This window comes from Garra rufa, chromosome 10 (assembly GCF_049309525.1).
Source record: "Garra rufa chromosome 10, GarRuf1.0, whole genome shotgun sequence".
Taxonomy (NCBI): domain Eukaryota; kingdom Metazoa; phylum Chordata; class Actinopteri; order Cypriniformes; family Cyprinidae; genus Garra; species Garra rufa.
This window is the reverse complement of record NC_133370.1, coordinates 1,473,022-1,492,464: the sequence shown is the minus strand read 5'-3', so window position 1 is coordinate 1,492,464 and position 19,443 is coordinate 1,473,022. Positions and strand designations below refer to the sequence as shown.

Genomic DNA, 19,443 nt, shown 5'->3' with positions numbered 1-19,443 from the left:
ATTGACTTCATTGCTATGCACTCCCAGTGGCGGAGCCAGAGGGGTGTCCGGGGTGGCACTGGACACTGCACTGGGTGCCACCCCAAAATTTTATTTGCTGCTGGCAGTACCTGATGCTGATTGACATCTCATTTGTCTAAAGAAGTTTTAGAATTTTGCCGGTAACGCTGCATATGCTTAAGCCATTTTCAAATCAAGACGAGCCAAAGACATGAGCATAAGACGAATAATAAAACATATTTGAAATACGTTTTATAGTTTATCATAAGGTTTGTTTGCTGAGTAACGTTTATTATCCGTTGTGTAAATTAACTAGGCGCCGACGACATCAGTTAACTTAATGAGATTAGAGAGATCAATTCACACTTTAGACAGTTAACGCTATACTTCATCTCTGCTAGTATTACATGTACATACCATGTATATATAGGTATGTATATACCATGTATGTACAGGGCTCGAAATTGCGACCGTTTTGTTGCATATGCTCCCAAAATTTAATTGTATTTTATGCAAGAGCGAGAAATTGTTGTGGTGCGACTTGGTTTCATTTCTTTACAAAACTTTCGCTAGCAGCCTACTGCACAGACTGCTGTGAGCAGTTCGCTCCAACATTACATAACCATTTGAACTTTTTTACATTTAAAGTCTCAGTCTAAATATAGGCTACTGTACAACTCGGCAGACATTCACATCAGATGATAACTCAGCGGGAGACTTGCATTCAGGCAAGGGCGTAATTTTCACTGGGGACACGTTTTTCGAAATCAAGTTGGTGTCCTCCCACTTTCAAAAGGTTTTGTTAAAGTAATCTCTTGTATTGTAGAATGCACGCTCAGCGCTGCTGAGAGTTTCGCGCGATCATTAAAACGAAACCAAAATTAAAACGCACACCGCATTCAAAAGCAATTTTAATAGCCCACGTTTAGAGATCGACTCCCCAAATGTGCGAGAATTAGGCTACATAAATTATAGAAGCTGTTATTAAATATTAGTATGTGGGCTATAATAAATTGTATAGCCTCTGTATCATGCTTGAAAGATTCGGTCTCTATTTGCACATTGAATATTGAAAGAGTAGCCTACTTTGATTATGGCTGCATTTATTGTCTACATGACTAAGAAAGAACTGTGTCGTTTATTTTTTGTTATTTATAATATATTTTATACATTATTTATGTAGGTTGTTTAAAAATGCAGTGGTTGCCTCTAATTTAAATGGCTGTACCTATAATAGAGAAAATAAACATCTTGTTCATGTACTCATATTATCATTCATTCTTGTCCCTTGCTTAAGGCATAAAATAAATATGTAAAAAAGGCTTTCAGAGAGTCAGCTCTTCAGCTCTTGAGACTAGTAGGGATCGGCTAAAACGTGTTTTTAAAACACTCATGGTGGACTTACAAATGTTCCGATGCAGCGTTTTGTGAGTACATAACCTATTTACACTACTGTACAAGTTTGGTAAGATTACTTGCACGTTTAGTGGTGCAATTTACCAGATACATCACATGTACCATTCACTCCTGTAACAAGCAATTCGAAAAACTCTAATATCTCCATAAATGTTCGACTAAGGTAAAAAAAAAACTTCGGATGGGGTATTTAGATGGGCTTCGGAGTGCATAGCAATGAAGTCAATTCTACTCCGAACCATCCCTTTAAGACCCTAAAGAAGCATTTGAACTTGTGGAAAATAGGCATCCGATGACCTCTTTAATAATGAGCGGATCACTGTATGGAGCAGCGGGTCAGCACCGCGGCTTTGGCGACTCCAGCGGCCACCCAAATGAACCCCCCTCCTTCCACAGCTAAGAATTTGGACAAAATCCCCGCCGCCAACCCGGTTTCCATCGCTGGAGCCGCAGGCATCAGAAACGCTAAGAGAGCGGGTGCAAACGTCGCCCCAATCCCCAACATAAACATAGAGAGCATAGTCACAATTTTAATATATTCTGGAGACAGTAGACTCTTCGGTTCTCCTTCGCTCAGTTTCCTCTGCTCCTCTTCTTCCATCCAGATGTCCAGATCGTTGCGTTCTCTCTCTTCTCGTTCCTTTCTCTCCCTCTCCTCCTCCATCCGTCTTTCCTCCAGTCGTCCCATGTTCTCCAGTTCCATCTGTAGAGACGTCGTGAAGCGTTTCAGCCTTTCCGGAATGGGTTCCTCGTTCTTATCTTCCTTCATTATATCTGCTTGAATCTGATCAATCCTGCGTTGTATGCGCTTCCTTCTCCGTTCAGTTTCCTGCCTCTCTTCGTTCATGTCAGAGAGAAACGCACGCCAACGAACGTCAGAAACTTTCCTCACCTCTTCCTTTATTTTCCTAGTTCTTTCAGCTGTTTCAGCTTGGATTCTTTTTTCTACTATCATCTGGGCTTTTTGCATTGCCTCCGTAACTTCGTTAGCGAACGGACGGTTCTCATTTAAGTTCAGCAGCTCGTTTACTTTCTGCAGGAGTTGACGCACCTGATCTCGGTTTGTAGGGTTTGTGTTGTCAAAGGCCACAAAACGCCTTTCAAATTTCTCCACCAGGTCTTGAACTTTTTGATTTTGTTGCGAAATGAACCTCTCAATGGATTCTCCTCTGAGTCTGTCGGCGTGTGAGAAGATCAGGATGGTGTGATGTCTGATGTCCTCGTTAAACATCTCCAGAATCGTTTGTACGGTGCGTTGCTGCTCCTCCGTAAACCGCTCTATGGGTACAACTAATAGAAATGCATGAGGACCAGGAGAACACAAGGCCAGGCAGTGTATAGCTTCTTGCTTGAGTAGTTCTTCTGTTAAGTCGGTGTCAAAAACGCCAGGTGTGTCTACAAGAACGAGCTTTTGTCCTTCCACCGTTCCGTATGCTCTCTTGCACTCCTTAGTGACTGAACCCATGCTCAGTTCAGCATCAAAATAATTTTCTCCCAGGATGGTGTTTCCCGTTGCGCTTTTCCCCGCACCGGTTTTTCCCAGCAGAACCAGTCTCAGCTCATTCGGAGCTGGATATATTGCTAAAGGATCGCTGTCAGATAAACATGGTGACCTTATGCTGAAAGGACTTTGAGGCTGAGAGGGTGAACAAACATTGTGGGTAGGTCTGGTTCCCTCAATTGAGTTCCTGTTGGACCACTGTCTGCGGTGACTTTGCATGTGCGGCATCTTTGCTTCTGAGGAAAAAGTGTTTGTTGTGAGAAAAAAAATGACATTGTTGATCATTTATTACAGTTATTTTCCACAACTGTTGATTTTAGCTTTCTCTGTCTTTCCAGAACACACCACTAAAGACGCATATTCCTGGGATTCGGTAATATTTCAGTCCGCCAGAGTTTCTAAAGTGGTGGTTCACTAAAATTAATTGTTCAAAGCTTTTCACAATACTTTGAGATTTCATTTACCTTTATTTAACCAGGAAAGAAACTCTTTTCCAGGAGTGTCCTGACCAAGCTAGGTAACCAATTTTACATGTAACAACAAGATTACAACAGTACAAAGACCGCAAATAACACATTAAAAACAATCACACACAATTTGATTTCTCTCTAAATTGCATAATAAAGACTTAAAATAGTTATATGACACCAAGTTTCATATAGGTTTCATATAACTATTTTAATTTGATTTCTGTCTAAATTTCATAATAAAGACTTAAAATAGTTATAGGACACCAGGTTTCATATAGGTTTCATATAACTATTTTAATTTGATTTCTCTCTAAATGACATAATAAAGACTTAAAATAGTTATATGACACTAGGTTTTGTAACTTTATTTCCCTTTGGAGAAGATCCAGTCTGAAGTGGCGGCATATGTAAAAAAAACACTTTTACCAAGTTCAAGATGATAATTGATGTATGTTCATTATAATTCATAAAAAATTATTGCAGCATTTTAATATTTTTTAGCTAAACTAATGTCTTCTATCTCTTAAACCAAGCATTTTGTCATGTCCCTGAGGTTTGTACTTAGAAAATTATTAACAAAATATCCCAGTGTCTGTGATTTTTGGCAATAGTGTAAGCATTTATTTGTGCTCCTTTCTTGGAAAGAATACTTTTCTAAAAAACTACCAGATATTTTGTTAAAAATTCAACCCCGTCACCCTAACCATTTTACGCCCGTAATAATTTAGACTCTGTTCCTATGTGACATTATTTACCAGAAATCACATCATTCAGGGCTCTTTAAAAGTGCTGCAGAAAATGGTTAGTAGCATATTCATATTTTTAACAATATATTTTAACAACTCAACCCCATCACATAAGATGGAAAATTATTATTTTGCAACATTTTATTTTAATCCATAAGAATATACACAATACAAAAAATACTTGTATTATTCCTAACGACATAAGCAGCAGTGGCCATTGTGAGTGAAAAACCTCTCATTGTTACGGGGTTGTAAATTTGTATCAGGGTTGAGTTATTTACATCATTTATTAATCATTTTAATGGAAAAAATATTAAATAGTCATGGTTTTCCGCAAATATATTTTTAGCAAAATCATGACAACTCATATTATTGTTATAAATAGAAGTTTTTATATTATATGTTCACTTTGACAAGCATACTACATCAAAAATTGCACCCATTATGTCTGTGATTTTTGGCAATAGTGTAAGCTTTTATTTGTGTTCCTTTCTTGTGAAGAATCTTTTTTCTAAAAACGGCCATATATTGTATAAAAAAACAGCCTTTAAAGTCTGAATTCAACCCCGTCACCCTAACCATTTTACGCCTGTAATAATTTAGACATTATTTACCAGAAATCACATCATTCAGGGCTCTTTAACAGTGCTGCAGAAAATGGTTAGTAGCATAATATTATTTATTCATATTTTTGAGACATATTATAGTCAGGGAGGATATAACTCAACCCTTTCACATAAAGTTAATATGGAAAATTAGTATTTTTTAACACTTTATTTTAATCCATTAGTATATACAATGTACTTTTTTCTCTCTCCTAACTAAATCAGGAGCAGTGGCCATTATGAGTGAAAAACATCAACCCTGTCACAAATATATGTGTTTTTCAATTCTCATTGTTACGGGGTTGTAAACTTGTGACGGGGTTGAGTTATTTACATCATTTTTTTATAATTTTAATGAAAAAAATATTAATGGTTTGAGCAAATACTCATATTACTCATATACTCATAAAACTCATATTTTTGTTATAAACAGAATCTTATAACATGTCCACTTAAACTTTGACAAGCATCCTACATTAGAAATAGCACCACATTTGCATCAGAAAGACAGTGTTGGGCTACAGATATGTTGACCCAGAAATAAGGGGATAATATGGGAGAGAAACAAAACCAAAAATTAAAATCAAAGTCAATGTATCCCTACAAATGTGGTACAGACTTCAACACATTAATATTTTTGAAAAAAAAAAAAATATATATATATATATATATATATGGCAGACAATTAAGACAGAAAGCATTTCTTGCTGATTACTATCTGACATGTTAAAGACTAAAAAAAATACAATCCTGTTTTTAGTTAAACTTCTGCATTAAAAATATTTTTTAGTCTTTTTAAGTTTAAAAAAATGTGATAAATGTTACATTTGTTATCATTACATTAATATCAGGGACACATGAGCAGGTAGATGTTTGCTTTATAACAAGTTCTGTGTAAAATCCTTTTTAAACAAAACTTTTAAATCTCATTGTCTGTTACATTGTTTAGAAAAACGTGTCTCAATCTGAAAAATACCCCCCTGGAAATATTAATAGGTGGTTATAACTAAATAAATGATACTTAAATGATTAATTACACGTAATAGACTTAGTTACAGTACCTTGGTTAGACATGTCTTGTAGTTTGGTTTCTCAGTGTGTTTGTCAAACAGCTCTCTGTGTGTTTGTGGCCGGTTTGTAATGATGTTTGACTGTTATTCCGAGAGGTGGGACTTCGACAGAAACGAAACTGGACGCAGCCCTAAACGATGATGCAAGAGATGAGACTGGTGCTTAGGCCTACTGAGTGTATGCAATGATACGTAAATGCATTTATATTTATTTACAGACATACTTCATGTAAGATATGCACACAAAAGTTTATTTATAACTTTAACTACGTGTTTTTTTTTTTGTTTTTTGTTTTTTTGTTAATTCGAGTTAACTATGCATCCACTAGAGGGACACAGTGAGCCTGTTTCAGATTCAGAAATGAACTGACATAACAGATAAATACCATTCAATACTGATTAATTACATATGTGACCATGGACCACAAAACGAGCCATAAGTGTCAGTTTTGAAAGCCGAATAAATAAGCTTTCTATTGATGTATGGTTTGTTAGGATAGGACAATATTCGGCCAAGATACAATAACAAAATCTGTAATCTGAGGGTGCAAAAAAATCCAAATATTGAGAAAATCGCCTTTAAAGTTGTCCAAATTAAGTTCTTATCAATGCATATCACTAATAAAAAATTAGGTAAAAATATCATCATGGAACTTAATCTTTACTTAATATCCTAATGATTTTTGACATAAAATCGATCATTTTAACCCATAGTGTATTTTGATCTGTTGCTACAAATATATCTGTGGTACTAAAGCGCAGGCCTGTTGTGTGCATTTATTTCTTTTATTGTTTACAGCTTTACTGTATTTTTATGACTGCAATGAAAACAACTTAAAACAAGGTTTACATATGAAGTATCGTAAGAAATGAGAAATGCCTGTACAAGAGAAAAAAAGTAGATGATAAAAAAGGTTTGGATTGTAAACATGGTGCCACTGTCTAAAAAGCATAAAACAGGTTAATATGTCTGGAAGACATACTCTTAAAAATAAAGGTGCTTTAAAAGGAAATTCTTCACAGCGATGCCATAGAAGAACCATTTTTGGTTCCACAAAGAACCTTTCATGAAACAGCAAGGTTCTTCAGATGTTAAAGGTTCGGAACCATTTAGACAAAAAAGGTTATTCTATGGCATCGAGAAGCACCTTTATTTTTAAGAGTGTAGTACAATGTCAAACCAAGAAAACTGTTGGTACAACAATATTGTTTTATTGCATTTATGCAGATTATATAAACAGCTATGAAACACAAAGCTTGAAGTGCAATTTCAAAGTTCAATAAATGCTTAATGGCAAAAGTGCTGAAGAAATTCAGTAAAACAGCAATCTTAAAACTGACACATAAAACACTCAAACTCCATTATTTAGCCTACTGCAATTTAAAACATTCTTCCTCACTTAATTTTTTTTTTTTTTTTAATGGACATATTTCAATTCTTTTTTTTTTTTTTTTTGCCTATTTCCCTCTGGTTTAACTTAGTTTGAACTAAATCACATTTAAGGCGGTTGGTCACAATAAATACATATCATTACTTTGTTGATATATCTGCACCACATGGCACTGACCACCAGAAAAGCCAGGCACAAGAACAGTTTTTTTTCCTGCAGGCTAAATAAATATAGTAAAATGTATTTAAAATACATTTAATTCATACTAAGTATACTACAAATACATTTACATATTATGTGTTTAATAAAAATACCCTGCAGTTGTACTTAAAGTCTGCTAATTTTGTACTCAGTACACTTTAATTGTTCGGAAGAAGTGCAACTTAAGATATACTTTAGTATATTTGATTGTGCTAAAGTGGAACTATTGCAAGTATACTTTAGATACACTTTAAATATTTTGCATTCAAAGACTAAAAATCATACGATTCTCATCAATAGGAACATTAAAACATATTTTAGGCTTAATAATAAGAAATGTGCATTGTGCACAAGTAGTATTCCAAATAAAGTTGAATTACAATTGTTATATTAGACTTGACCTACACTCTTAAAAATAAAGATGCTTTAAAAGTTTCCTAACAGCGATGGCATAGAAGAACCATTTTTAGTTCCACAAAAAAACATTCAGTGAAAAGTTCTTTTAAGGTCTTACCTTTTTATAATCTGAAGAACCGTCTTTTGCCGCAAAGAACCTTTCATGAAACAGAAAGGTTCTTCAGATGTTAAAGGTTCTTTGTTAAAACCATTTAGACCCAAAAACGTTCTTCTACTGCATCGTGAAGAACCTTTATTTTAAGAGTGTATACTTAGTGTAAAATAAATGCATTTTAAATCTATTACTTTTTTACTAGGGTGTATCCAGCCGGAACAATTAAAACATTCATAACTATACATTGTCCATCAAAACTGACACATTTAGAAACCCAAAGCCGTACATTTGTAAACTGCACACTTGTAAATAACATATTTGACTAAAGATAGCTCAAAGCATTGTAAAAGCTTTTTTTTTCCCTCATAAAAGGATTTTCTTCAGATTTTCACATCTCATCTGGCCGGTTTGGTTCATTGCTCAATTATTTGAAATCCTTGAGAAGGAAATGATTGAGAAACACTTTAGACTCAAGTCAGTAATAAAGCTTGGTTTGTAAATTCATCTTGGTTGTTAATCATTAACGAATCACTGAATGCAGCAGTCAGTGTTGTCAGATGCAGCTTTCGTTGCAACAGGCTGAGAATCCTCTTTGGATTGTTCGGTTCTGTTCTGAGCAAAGTATAAAAATGCTGTAAATCCAACCACTAACCCCAGCATAGAAAATGCTATTTCTTTACTGAATGGTAAAGAATATTGTTTCTTCTGCCCTGCTTCACTCAGTCTCCTCTCCTCCTCTTCATGGATCCAGATTTTCAAGTCCTTATCTTCTTTCTCTTTCCTTTTAATTCTCTCGCTCTCCTCCTCCATCTCTCTGTCCTTCAGTCTTCTCCGGTTCTCCTCCTCTCTCTTCAGAGATGCTCTGTACCGTCTTAGTCTTTCTGGAATCGTTTTCTCATTCCTCTCTTCCTTCTTTATATTCGTCTCAATCCGTTCAATTCTGTTTTGTATCAGTTTCTTTTTTCTCTCAATTTCTTGCTTGTCTTCATTCATTTCAGCCATGAATGCAGCCCAACGAACGTCAGCCATTTTCCTGACCTCCTTTTTGATTTTCCTCTTTCTTTCAGCCATATTAGCTTGCGTTCTCTTTTCTATTATCTTTGTGGTATGCTCTATTACCTCCTGAAGTTGACAGGTGAAGTGACGGTTCTCATTCACGAGCAGGAGCTCGTCCACTTTTTCCAGGACTTGACTCACTTGTTCTCGGTTTACAGGGTTTGTGTTGTCAAAGGCCACAAAACGCCTTCCAAATCTCTCCACGAAGTCTTGAATCTTTTGATTTTGTCTTGAAACAAACCTCTCTATGGGTTCTCCTCTAAGTCGGTCGGCATGTGAGAATATCAGGATGGTGTAATCATCGACATCCTCATGAAACATCTCCAGATTTATATCTAGGGTGCGTTGCTGCTCCTCCGTAAATCGGTCTATGGGTACAACGAGTAGAAATGCATGAGGACCAGGAGAACACAAGTCCAGGCAAAGCTTTATTTCCTGAAGTGTTCGATCTGACTCAATAAAATCAGGTGTGTCCACAAGAACAAGCTGTCGTCCTTCCACTGTTTCACATGATTTCTTGCATTGTTTAGTGACTGAACTCATGTTCAGTTTCTCATCAAAGCATCTGTTTCCCAGGATGGTGTTTCCCGTTGCGCTTTTCCCCGCACCAGTTTTTCCCAGCAGAACCAGTCTCAGCTCATCCAGAGCTGGAGAGGGTGAACGAACAGCTTGCGCAGGTCCTTCATTACTTTCATTACTCTCATTGGAGTTTCTGTTTGACCTTTGCCTCAGTTCACCTGAGAAAAAAGTGAGCAATCATTATTTGGGTCAGCATCTGTACTTTATCAGAATGGTTTTCTTTGGAAAACTTTTACTTCACTACATTCCAAAGCATGAAATCTGACTTTTTACTGCACTACATTTCATAAATAAAAGTTGTTGGTTTTTTTACCTTTCATACTTAAGAACATTAAAAATGTGGTACTATCTTGTAAATCTTTGATTTTTTTTTACATGAGTAAAAGTAAGAAAGTATTAGATTTCTAATGTGATTAAGTATTAAATTATATTTAATATGAAACGTAGTGCAGTAAAAAGTACAATATTATGCTTTGAAATATCCCTTATGAAAAAGTTTATTCAAGTGTGCAATTAGTAAAAAAATAGGAAAGTATAATTTTTGAATACTTCTCAGAAATGTGCTTTATATACTTCTCAGTAATATACCTAAAATAACATTTAAGTATACTTGACTTAAACTGACTTAAAAAAGTCTAAGTATGTTTGAGCTATGCTTGTTCTCTGAGAATCTGTGTTATTATTATGTTCTAGGGCCGTTATTGCACATCTTCTGAACAGAATTTCCAAAACACAAGTGGAGAAGAAACTGAAACAACAGATGCTTCCACATGCACATCTAACACAACCATCAGACATTAAACAACATCAAAACCATAGATATGTTGACCCATGAAGAGGTAATAATGACTGTCAAGCTTTGGGGTGTTGATCATCTCATCTACATCTTAATAATCATGAATTGTCCTGTTTTTTTTTAGCTTTTTGTTCAAAATGTTGTTTATTTTTTATTTATGAAACTTACCCACATTCAAGTGTTTATAAAAAACAATGCATGAAGCTAGAATAAAATGTTTTTGTTTACAAGCAGATGCCTTGTTGTTGTTTTTTATGTTTTGTATGTTTAGATATTCATATAACAAAATATTTTCAAATTAGGGACATAATATAGTATACTTAAAGCATAATGTAAAGTTCACTTAACTTACGATGGTTACTTGTATAAAACTACTAAACTAGTAGTGTACTGAGACCGTAGTTCAAAGTGCACTAAAAATGCATAAAAAGTATTTAATTAGTAAACTATAAGTTCATTTTTAGTATACTTGCAGTACAAACTGAAAACATAGATGTAAACTAGTTGTTTCCGACTGTTATACTTAGGCAAGGCAAGTTTATTTATATACAGTAGCACATTTCATACACAATGGTAATTCAAAGTGATGTACATAAGAGGACTTAAAATAATCATAAAAAATGATAATCACAACAATAAAACAGAGAATTTAGGAACATTTAAAATGATTTAAAAAATTATTTAAAATTAATTAAAACAGTTAAGAATAAAAATGATTATACATAAAATACAATGCAATCTATAGTTAAAGTTAAAAGTATACTTTTAAACGTATATGCATTATGCAGTAAAAGGTAAAGTTAAAAGTATATTTTATATGCTAGAAAGTGGGACAATTTAGTCCCAAAGACTATTGAAATAGTACACTTAAAAGTATACTACTGGTACACTGATATTTGTATACTTAATACATAAAGTATACTTAAAAGTATACTTTTATATACTAGAAAGTGGACCAATTTAGTCCCAAGGAGTATTGATGTAGTACACTTAAAAGTAAACTACTAGTACACTGATATTTGTATACTTACTACATGAAGTTTACTTCACATTCTTAAAAATAAAGGTGCTTCAAAAGGTTCTTCACACCCACACGGAAATAACCTATATAAACATATATGTTTTAATATAGGTTTTGATATAGGTTTGTAATATATGTGACACATAAAATTGGCCGTTTTCCTATATTATATGTAGATATAGGAAAATGGCCAATTTTATATAGACTGATTTTCTATTTTATATATATTCTACTCCTGTTTTATATAAAATTACACAGTTTTAATGTAAAATACACCTAAATATAAAACTAATAAGATTTACTTTCAAATTACAAAAAGGAACATTAAATTGTTAGTATGGACATAAACCTTAATGAGCTACATTATTTAATTACAGATTGTAATTAAAAGTAAACAGAAAAAATACTGTAAAAAAAAATACATTTTTTATTGTATAAAAAAAATTGAATTCCTGTAGCTTGTCATTAACGGAATAATACTTAAAATAACAGTTAAGTTGTTAATTTACAGATATTGTTTGTAATTTTACAAAGTTTTTTTTTTTACACAATTTAAGATAACAAAAAATACTGTAAAAATAATACAGTAATTTTCCTGTTAAAAAATAAAAAATACTGTAATTTGTCTTTAATGATATAGGACCTAAAATAACAGTCAAGTTGTTAGTTTCAACCCAGTCTCACGGCAGTTCGTGATATAGTCACGTAATTTAATCTATTTTTTCGTGGCAGGGGCACGTTTATTTCGCTATTTTCGTAAGTCCAGCACGTTTTTTGAAACTAATGCATTTCAATTGGATGCATATTTCGTGAAACTGCACGATTCTTTCTGCCAGTCGGGCTGCAGCAGAGAAGCTTTTTAATCAACATTTTTTCACGAGATCTTATCATGGATTATATATGTGCAGTGCTGCTGCTAGCCATTTCGGTGCCCTAACCATAATTTCTTTATGATTTTAAACATAAAGAGAGCTTGCCAGTCTTTTATATACCTCCTACTGTCAAAGTCAAACTTGGCGCAATCCAACCGACCACTCCAGAGCAATTAAATACTCTTTGCTGAAAGGTGCCTAATAATATATAATGAAATAATATCGGAATTATAATTATTGACTATGATTATTGATTTTTCATTAGGCTAGTTTTGGTACCCCTCAGCACTGCGCGTGGTGGGAGTGGCGGCGTTGTATATTAATTATTATTTATTATTATTTCGGTCTTTTTCGGTTATTATTCTGAAGCAGGATTGCTTTGCTGTTTATTTATATTTTTAAAACTATAACGCTACATCTATGGGCATTTGTTATCATTGTATCCATTCATTTCTTTATTTTAATAATATTATTTGGGTCTTATTACCGGTGAAATGTTGCAGTAAGCCATCAGCGATAAGCGGGTCATTAACGACACTATAGGCTATCGCATTAAGCAGCCTTTACAATATATTTAGAGTCTAAAAAAAAAAAAAAAAAAAAAAAAAATTGAAAAGCCCAAAGATCGGCCTATCTTTGCTAAATGAATTTAACATACGTTTGTGATGCCCTTTATTTTAAGTTTCTTTTTTCTTTTCTTTTTTGGTTCTTTTTATTTAAACTATATTGTTACTAAATTTGAAAATGTGTAAAAGTAATGTGTCAAGGACTTGATATTGAATTCTGTCATTTTAAAAATTCAATAAAAAAATAAGAATAAAACAGTTTAAAAAACGAAACACTGCGCATCTTACAGAAAAAAAAGACATTTAATCTGTGTTTTTGTCACCAGCAGTACAGTATGTTGCTCAGTTTTGTTACAGTAAATTAAGCTCCGAGTTCCAGTAAGTTTCTTCTGTTCTCCTGTTGGAGAAAAAAAAAATAGTTTAATTTAATTTTTCACGTTTTTTTTTTTTTTTTTTTTTTGCACAACAATATCCGGGTGACTGCGCTACCGCCAATTAGTTACTAACGTTACTTCCTTTGGAGTCGTTGAGTAAGGTAAGATAAAATTATTGGCAACCTCATGAACAAGTAGACTATATAATTCGATGAAATATGTATGCAAAAGTGTATTAGTCAAGTATGTTGCTGGAGTATTGTCATGACTGCCTTATGCCCTATTTTAACTTCTTGTGACATTGTTTTGGTGTTTGCATTTCACCCTCTCGGGGTTGTATCCACTATAACAACCGCATCTCTCTACATTATCCTATTACATGGATATATACGATTTTATTGCTTATTGCATTTTTTTTTTTTTTACTTCTGTTTAATTATCCGGACTTCTTTCAGCGGATTGAAAGTTGTCCTCCAGACTCCGAGTGAACAGAATTGCTTACATTTTAGTTTTGAGATCTTCAGTGTTCATTAAAAAGTTGTATTTACCTGCACCAGTCACAAAAATGTTATATTTAATCCATTGTTAAGTCAATTAACTGTCTCGGTCCCATTAACTCCCTTCCTCTAAACGAGTGTTTTTTTTGTTTGTTTTGTTTTGTTTTTTAGATTCTACCAACCTACCCACTAGTAGATCACCAGTAAATCACCACAACCAAAGGCCCTTTTAAGCGCCAGCCTATCTGGATTTGTGCTCTACCTCTCATTTCTGTCTGTGTCTCTCATCTCTCTCTACCCCTCTGTCCCTCTCTGAGTGTTTGTCTACCCCTCTGTCCATTTCAGTGTCTGTCTGCCCCTTTCTCTGTTTCTGTGATGAACACTACACGTGTCACCGACAGTCAAGATGGCTATTACATGGAGGGGAGACGGATGGCTCTTGAAATGAGCTTAGAACATGCTCTGACTGAAGCCAGGGTAGGTGCTTTTTAGGTGTTGAATTTTCAGATGCAGAGAATTAGAGTGCCTACATCGGGTCCTATTCTATGTATTGCCATGTACAAAAAAACACTATCCATTGTATCTTAATAGTTGAAGAAATGTTTAGGCTATAATAATTACTCTGTAGCTTATCAGAAAACAGTGTTATATAAGGCTATTATATAAGCCTACGTACCTCAGACTCATTCAGTCTGTTATTGCATCTAGCTGCTCTCAATTCTCAAACATTTTCATGAAAGGGTTGTAGAGTTGGTTTTTACTTTTGAACTCCTTGGTCCAGCCAAACTCAATGCATTGATCAAGGATTCTTTCTTGAATCCCACCCCCCCTCAAAATATAGAGGGTATGATAAGAGTTTTTTCATATCCATTGCATCTTTTGTTAAAAATAAATTAACAGCCTAATCATAATTTTCACTTCAACCCCCAGAAAGAATCTGAGGAGCAGAGGCAAGTTGCCCCACCGCCAGTCCCAAAAAGGGTGCGTTTAGGGCTTGGCAAGCCAAGGGGGAGGCGTGGAGGACGGCCCAAAGCCTCAGCTACCGGTAAAAATACTAATAGTAATTGGTTACACATTATTGTCAAGAAATCAAGTTGTGTTGCTGGTAGACTTAAGTAACATGTACTTGTATCCAGATAATGAGCTCATTATAATGAGGTTGAACTATGTGGAATATGTTTATACTGTTATCAAATCAAATACTGCATAAACATATTCCACATGGTTCAACTTCTTATTGCATCCACAGGTTAACTGTACTATTATTTACATTTATTATTTCCAAGTTCTGTTGTTATTTATTTTAATTATTTTAATTTTTAAATGTAATTTCCCCCATATTTGAAATGTATAGATATGTAGATTCAACCAAAAAAGTATGCATTGGTGGTCTAACTTGGTTTTATTCCTCTGTGTGCTGTTGTACAGTAGTTAGACACAACCAGATCGGGAACTGCCTGCTCACTGAAGAGCTTCCTGCAGCCAGTCTTGATCCTCAAGTGGAATTTGGTAAAATATGGTCAAATACATTTAAATTATTATTAGGTAATATTCTGAGGCAGATTTTCCATGCCTAGTTACCTGTGGCGGTTTTCGGGTTTTCAGGGTTTTTTTTTTTATAAACCAGCAAAGCCACGAATTGTGTCCACAATAGGCTGAATTCTATTATTGAACCACTTTTTGTAGTAGTTTCAAGTTCATCCCAATAGAAATTCCATCTCAATTTTCACGTTGATACAATTTACCCTGATCCATGTTTCAAACTATGCTGAATTTGGCCCTAGACTGTGGGAAAGTTGATTTGGAAAAGTTCTGAAATTGATGTTATTGAAAGCATTGGCAAGATATTTACCCATTATTATGAAATAGTGGGTCTGCATAGAAATGGTCCTTTGTCAATTAAATTAATATTTGTCTTTGCAGAAAAAAACATGGAGAGCCTCTCTGCTATGATTTCTAACTCCCCTGAAATCCAGAGGGCATCATCATCATGGACTTTCAGGCAGCAGCAAGCTTCACAAAGATGGAAGGAGGCAAGGCCATTCCACCTTAAATGCCTCATCCAAACTCAGGATGTTGGCCAACCATTTTGTAGCCATTGCAGCAAGCCTGCGGTTGTTAGGTGAGATCTCATTAATGTTCTTTCATACTTTGTAGGTTTTTTGAGTGCATCACTAATTGATGTCTTCATGTTTTGGATAAACTCCATGTTTATGGTGGAATCAGGGCTGTTTCAAAGAGTTGATTCAATGACTAAATTGGTTCGTTGATTTCGTTCCTAGATGCAGAGAGTGTCTACCAGATCAGTGGTTCTGTGAAACCTGCGATACCAAGAATCACAGGAGATGGCCACTCCACGACAGGGAGTCAGTCCTTGAGGGCTTTTTTAAAGCTATTCCCCCATCCACATATTTTGTAAGAGGGGAAGGAGGATACAGCTCACACGACCAAGGTAGGTAATTGCAAAACTCTTTTGTACTCTTGTCTAATAAATCTGGTAGGCTAATTTTGTGTTTCTTTCCTTTACTAGCTTGTATTTTGCCAACGGTGAGAGTGACTCAAAAATGTCCCTGTGAAGTCCCCAGCATAACTGTGTCACCTGGCAAAGCAGTCATTTTAATTTCCATCAATGGTAATATTTCCAAACTCTGATCTTTTTTCTATATTTAGCTTTTCCCCCTTTTTTGGCTTTGCGTTGCAATGAAAAAAGCAGTGCTCAAAAATTGCAGAATACATCTTGTCACTATGATAAATCAAAAGAAATATACTAATTTAAACTATGCTGGTGTGATTCTACTCAAGATGTAGTCCAAGTGTCTTAAAGTGTGCCAGCTGATTGTTTCTAAAAGCTCAGGTATCCATGGGTTTGTTTTCTTATAATCCAAGGGCGTTATGACATGCACCAGCCATTGTTTGCATGCCAAACATGCCAGCAGCAGTGGGCTCCAGAGTTCATGGACCTCGTAAACAGTGGATATTGGCCAGCTTCCACCAGTTCTTCTACTTTGTATTCCCTCAACCTTTTCAGCAGTGTAAGAGAACTGAAAGTCATCGCGCCGGCACTGTCCAGACAAGCCTTTGCAAAGCTGCTGGAGCATCGTACAAAGTGTGGTGGGCGGGTAAATGTTCACCATATTATAGAATTGTTTAACATATGCAGACATCTCCGAAGTAACAATTAATATAATGCATCTTTCAGTCAGGACCAGTGTGCGGGGACACGCTGCAGCGCAGCTTCCTGGAGTTTTCCTATTGTGCTTTTGAGGAAGATAACTTGTCCTGCGGTGCACCTTTCACCTGCCCCGCTTGCACTCCAGACATGCTGGCAATCTCTGTGGATGGCAACAGGAAGCTATACCGGTTTCTCCGAAACGGAAGGTGATATTTTTTTTATACCAGTATAGATTGATCTAGATTTTTTTAGATTCTATATTCAGCATGGATACATTTTCTGTTTCTTTGTTCCTCAGCTCCGACTCTTCGTTTTTTGAAGGGGCATTTGTCGCAGAAGACACATCTGTGTCTGCATTTGTTGAAGTCTTGCATAAAGCTGTGAAACAGGCAGGTTTCAAATTATTTGTTAATTAAATTACTATGTTTTTCCAGATTTTCATTGCATTGGTGAAAAACTGCCCTCAACTTCAAAATACAAGGTGCACATATAGTATGTTTATAGTGTGTCTCATTTACATCACAGCAACCTGGACAAGGCAGATGTGGGAGCTCCTCGTGGACAGCAGCGAAGGAGACTTCTAGGAGGACCTTCAAGTTGGACGAAGAGGGCATGGAGGTTGCGGTGTGTCGGCATGGTTTCCTCCTTAAAGCGCTTAATATGTTCAGAGGTGAGATTATAATAAATTGTTTGCTGTAAATGTAACTTTGTATTGTTATTATTTGTATGTCACTTTGGACAAAAGCTAAATAAAATAATAATATGGAGAAGCATCTCAATTATCACTATTAGTGCAGCTTATACCACTGCATGGTTGAGTTTCCCATTATGATGCTCTCTTTAGAATGTACAATAAAAGGATATTTGCATTTCTAATACAATTTGTATATCCCTAGGTGAAATCTTTGCCTACCCCATGTATCTGCACAAGGAGTTGATGAGTTCAAAGCCAAGGTTTATCGCCATGGATGTAATGTGTAAATACTGGCCATATTTACACAAATCAGCAAACATCCTTCCTGATCTCCAGGGGCTAACATCAATCAGGCCTTTCCTAAGCGTCATGCATGCTAAAGCACATTCCACTAAGTGTGAGGTATGTTCAGTGTTTATTATGTTTAACTGTATCATCAGAAAATAAGTCCCTCTACTGCACGTCACGGTCCGGTTCGTTTTGTCATTACTTATTATCCGATAATGACCGGCGGACATTACATTATCCCTTACATGTCTTCTTACTACTAGATTACATGGAGTGGCAAAAACCAAGAAGGAGCAGGGTCAACTGCGGGGGAGGAAGTTGAACAGGTGAACAGCTACCTCTCCCGCTGTGCCCTAACGACTAAATACATGTCGAAAGGAGGTGATTGTAGTATTTCTCTTCTAATGTATTTTTTTATTGCTTATTTGCATGACATTCACTCAACATTTACTCTCAACAGCACGTGTGGATATGCTTACAATCCATGCTATGGCCTGGAACTACCAAAAAATCACAACACTACATCGGGCATTGTCTGCAAGATATGTGAAGGTGTGTTCTCTGTAAATTCAATTTGTGGTTATTGTGTACCTTTGTGTAACTGCATTGTTTAACTGTCGCATTAGACTTGCCAGAGACTTCAGGAGGAGACTGCAAGTCTAGCGGAGCTTAAAGAAAGCTTGGCTTGCACCGATGAAGCAGTGTGGGTGTCTGATGTGAGGGAATGGGCAGCTGGTGGTAAGTTTGAACCAATAATGTGTTTCACTTTGTGCTTCCTCATTGGCAGCGATCATTAAGATCATGATATTTAAGCTGCCTACTGCTTACTATGCTGCATGCCACTATCTCTGTAATCCTTTTTTGGCACCCACCTCCTCCCGACTCGTCCTTCTTTACACTATTGTGTTTTTGTGTTGTGTTTCCAGAAACAACAGGTACTTCCCTAGAGCAGTCCATTGAGGGACGTTACCTTAACGTGAGGCAGCGGAAGCAGGCTCTATACCACCAAAATGGTATAATTACATAGTCTATAAATAATTGCTCACTGTATTTTTGGTCTTTTTTTTTTTTACCTTCTGCTTCATGTGTTTACAGATAGTGGCAAGTTCCGTCACCGCCTGCGGAGGAAAATTGCTGAGAGCAAGAGACTGCTAATGAAAGACATAGAGACCTATAACAGTCATGAGCCTGCCATGCCAATTGATTTTAATGAAGTGGAGCAGTCGCTATCAGGAGACAACCCGTCCCCAACATGGCCGTGGGAGATTCATGGCAGCGGTAAGCGGAGTTTCCCGAGGCCTCTGATTTATTTTGTAAAGACTCAAGTCAAATGTATTTATACATTTTCTTTACCTCTGTTGTAGCACAAATCGAAGAAAAGTTAAAATTTTTTAACAAAGCCATGCTGAAAATGAGACTGGAGGAGGAAAGGACAATACTTGTTCAGGAGATGGCCCAGCACTGCTCATGGTTGCAGAACTTGCAGGCAACTCTTAGAAGAAAAACTTCAGAGGAAGGCAAGTTTCATCTTTGTAACCATACCAATCAAACAAGGAAGTGATGGTGATAAGGACACCATACTTTAACTTTACCTAACAAGAGATGTATCTTACTAGA

The 19,443-nt window shown here is 35.7% G+C and overlaps 3 protein-coding genes across 3 annotated transcripts in view; 1 reads left to right on the top strand and 2 right to left on the bottom strand.

Annotated features, from left to right (window-relative positions):
- Positions 1 to 1,732: 1,732 nt before the first annotated feature.
- On the bottom strand, positions 1,733 to 6,874 carry LOC141343794 (uncharacterized). The gene is made up of 2 exons (XM_073848440.1): positions 5,800 to 6,874; positions 1,733 to 3,153 (listed from the first exon to the last, which is right to left on the bottom strand). The coding sequence occupies exons 1-2, from the start codon at positions 5,810 to 5,812 to the stop codon at positions 1,733 to 1,735; spliced, it is 1,434 nt and encodes a 477-aa protein (XP_073704541.1). The 5' UTR covers positions 5,813 to 6,874.
- A 126-nt stretch (positions 6,875 to 7,000) lies between these two features.
- Positions 7,001 to 19,443, bottom strand: part of LOC141343795 (uncharacterized) — a 28,203-nt gene continuing 15,760 nt past the window's right edge. Inside the window, exon 2 of the mRNA XM_073848441.1 lies at positions 7,001 to 9,704. Coding sequence (XP_073704542.1) covers positions 8,440 to 9,704 — 1,265 coding nt within the window. The 3' untranslated portion in view covers positions 7,001 to 8,439. The remainder of the gene's footprint in view (positions 9,705 to 19,443) is intronic.
- LOC141343735 (uncharacterized) lies at positions 13,874 to 19,387 on the top strand. The gene is made up of 17 exons (XM_073848369.1): positions 13,874 to 14,149; positions 14,603 to 14,717; positions 15,101 to 15,181; positions 15,596 to 15,794; positions 15,955 to 16,124; positions 16,203 to 16,304; positions 16,559 to 16,791; positions 16,872 to 17,050; positions 17,143 to 17,233; positions 17,370 to 17,514; positions 17,741 to 17,940; positions 18,090 to 18,207; positions 18,287 to 18,378; positions 18,453 to 18,564; positions 18,753 to 18,839; positions 18,922 to 19,104; positions 19,191 to 19,387. Exons 1-17 carry the CDS (start codon positions 14,048 to 14,050, stop codon positions 19,385 to 19,387), a joined length of 2,406 nt encoding a protein of 801 aa, XP_073704470.1. The 5' UTR covers positions 13,874 to 14,047.